Consider the following 2,500-nt stretch of genomic DNA (forward strand, 5'->3'; position numbering starts at 1 on the left):
CACCTACACTGGTTGCCAGGGTTGACTTCGACTCGCATAGCGTTGCCTCGGACCTGGAAAAATTCCTCTGACACCCTGCGTAAGTTTACCCGATCTAAATTTTAGAAATGTACCTTCTTTTATTTCTTATAGTTGTAACCTGAGATCGTTGATCGCTGAAATCTGTACGTTGATTTAGGCGCGAACGTCGTTAAAACCAATTTTCTGCTCCTCCGGTCATGAAAGCAACCGGACCACTTCGACACATCAAGTCGACATATCGCTCGACACTAAGTTGTTTCAAATAAAAATAGCTGACATACCAACAATTAGGATCTTCTTGTTTTCAAACGGCTTGAAATCCTTGTAGGAATGACTGTGCATTTTCAGGCCTTTAAATTCATCCTGACCAGGGAAGCTCGGGGTGGGCCACGAAGGTTCTGAGTGATGGCCGACACATAGCATCACAGCATCGTAGATCTCTACCTTCACTGCTTCGGGATCCGCCCCGTTTAGTTCTCGAAAAAGAATTTCCCATTTGCCGCTGTCTTCGAAGTCTGCCGTCTTTCTGATCTCGACCACCTTGGTTCTAAAGCGAATGAACTTGTACATATCAAACGCCTTAGCGTACAGGTGAAGATACTCCATGACTTTTCCGTGGTGCATGAAAGGTGGAAACTCCTTAGGAATTGGAAAATCCGAGTAGCACATCATCTCCTTGCTCGTATTGATCACAGTGGATCTGTAGACAGAGCTGTGGCGTTCTTCTTCGGTGAAATGCCACAAGCCTCCGATCTCATCTTCTGCTTCGAAACAAACGGGTTCCAAGCCGTCATCATTACAGGCTTTTATGCAGGGTAAACCACTTGCTCCGGCTCCTATAATTGCTACTCTCATTTTGATGAAGACAGGACACGAAGAAAAGGAAGCTCCACAAAGATATGTCCTGGCGTGAGACACTGTGCGTTGCGGGGTTGTGTAACAATTTAGCGCGTCACGCATATTGAACAAAAACGTGATGTGTAGCTCTCTTACAACGTATAATGTGATTGGTTCGCTACCCCAGCCAAAAACCAAACAAGCTGCATACAATACCAAAGAATAGCAGCTTACGAGAGCTGCTACACTAGTACTACTGTGTGCGCCCATTGCCATTAGTAGGACTAACGCTCACATGGTTCATATGGGCCGGGTAGAAAACTAGCACTTCACATTACACTCTAATCTCTTCACATGAACATTGACATGTTGCGTTGAAAACGCTGGAAATGTTGCGTGCGTTTGGCCACCCCGTTCAACACAAGTCGCAACATCATGCAACAATGTTGCAAGATGTTGCGTTGAAATGTTGCGAGCGTTTGGCCAGGCCTAAATCACGTTGTTTGTTCGCAAGCTCTGACAACGACAATCGCGATTTAATCACACTTTCCACGTGACGCCCGTGGAAAATCTTGAAGGGAAACCGGACCGGTAACAAGAAATTCTGAGTGCAGAAAATGAAAAGAAAAAACCCTATTTCCCCTCCCACTCCAAATAAATAATAATAATAATAATAATAATAATAATAATAATAATAATAATAATAATAATAAAGGAGGCCTGTGTAAGTTTTGGTCATTTGAGCAGTAGCATGATTTCAGCTTAGCTCCAAGGATATGAATCTTCGAAGGAGAGAAATGATACTCCCACTTATCTGGACAATTTAAGCAATTCTCTTTCGTCTATAGCCCGCACTTCATTCAAATACCTACATTTCTTTCGATATGAATCTTTCCCGAGCGTCGTTATGAAGATCACGCCACAAAAATTAAAGTCGGTTTGTCACAAAATAATTGCGTGATGCACCACAGCAAGCCCAGACTCAGAACTTACAATCCCTCCGATTTATAAGGATTTGTATAGGAAACATAAAACTACTGAGGAAATCGGCTAATCTTAGCTTAAAGCAAAGAAAATAAATAAAATAAACTTCATTTTGTTTTATATTTTGTCCTTTTATCTATTTGAAGGAATTTGGGCTGCTTTGATCAATCTGATGAAGTGCGAGCTGGGCGACCTGTGGGAGAACTGGTCCTAGATGGATGACGCTGTCAACGATACAGGCAATGATTTCTTCGGCGTTTACCTCCTTTACTGCCTAAATCCTCGATATAAAGGACGCACTTACATTGGATTTACCGTTGATCCGAATCGTCGCATTAAACAGCATAATGGCGGGGTGCAGAAAGGCGGTGCTTTCAGGACAAGTGGAAGAGGCCCATGGTAACTTGTTAGTCTATTCTCTTTCTCAGATTGGGAGTTGTCATAAACAGCTTGTAGCCGCATGAAGATACTTCTTGATAGTCACAGTTGAAATCTTTTAGGTTATACTTCAGTTAGAATCCACTTTTTGCAGCATCAAACTTGAAGATCTTTTTGAAGTTCTTAACAAGAACGCTAAACTCCACTTCAACTTCAACGATCCGAATGATCTTGAACGAATACTTTGCTGATCTTTTGAGGATCGTTGTACTTGCCTTTT

At 42.3% G+C, this 2,500-nt stretch overlaps 2 protein-coding genes across 2 annotated transcripts in view; one reads left to right on the forward strand and one right to left on the reverse strand.

Annotated features, from left to right (window-relative positions):
* LOC137975673 (flavin-containing monooxygenase 5-like) overlaps positions 1 to 1,183 on the reverse strand; it is a 20,128-nt gene extending 18,945 nt beyond the window's left edge. Inside the window, exon 1 of the mRNA XM_068822825.1 lies at positions 303 to 1,183. Within this exon, the coding sequence (XP_068678926.1) occupies positions 303 to 1,134 (832 nt within the window). The 5' untranslated portion in view covers positions 1,135 to 1,183. The remainder of the gene's footprint in view (positions 1 to 302) is intronic.
* LOC137975676 (structure-specific endonuclease subunit SLX1 homolog) overlaps positions 1 to 2,500 on the forward strand; it is a 10,361-nt gene that overhangs the window by 127 nt on the left and 7,734 nt on the right. Inside the window, exons 1-2 of the mRNA XM_068822830.1 lie at positions 1 to 79; positions 1,989 to 2,241. The exon at positions 1 to 79 is cut by the window's left edge and continues 127 nt beyond it. Coding sequence (XP_068678931.1) covers positions 2,057 to 2,241 — 185 coding nt within the window. The 5' untranslated portion in view covers positions 1 to 79; positions 1,989 to 2,056. The remainder of the gene's footprint in view (positions 80 to 1,988; positions 2,242 to 2,500) is intronic.

This window comes from Montipora foliosa, chromosome 11 (assembly GCF_036669935.1).
Source record: "Montipora foliosa isolate CH-2021 chromosome 11, ASM3666993v2, whole genome shotgun sequence".
In the NCBI taxonomy this organism is placed as follows: domain Eukaryota; kingdom Metazoa; phylum Cnidaria; class Anthozoa; order Scleractinia; family Acroporidae; genus Montipora; species Montipora foliosa.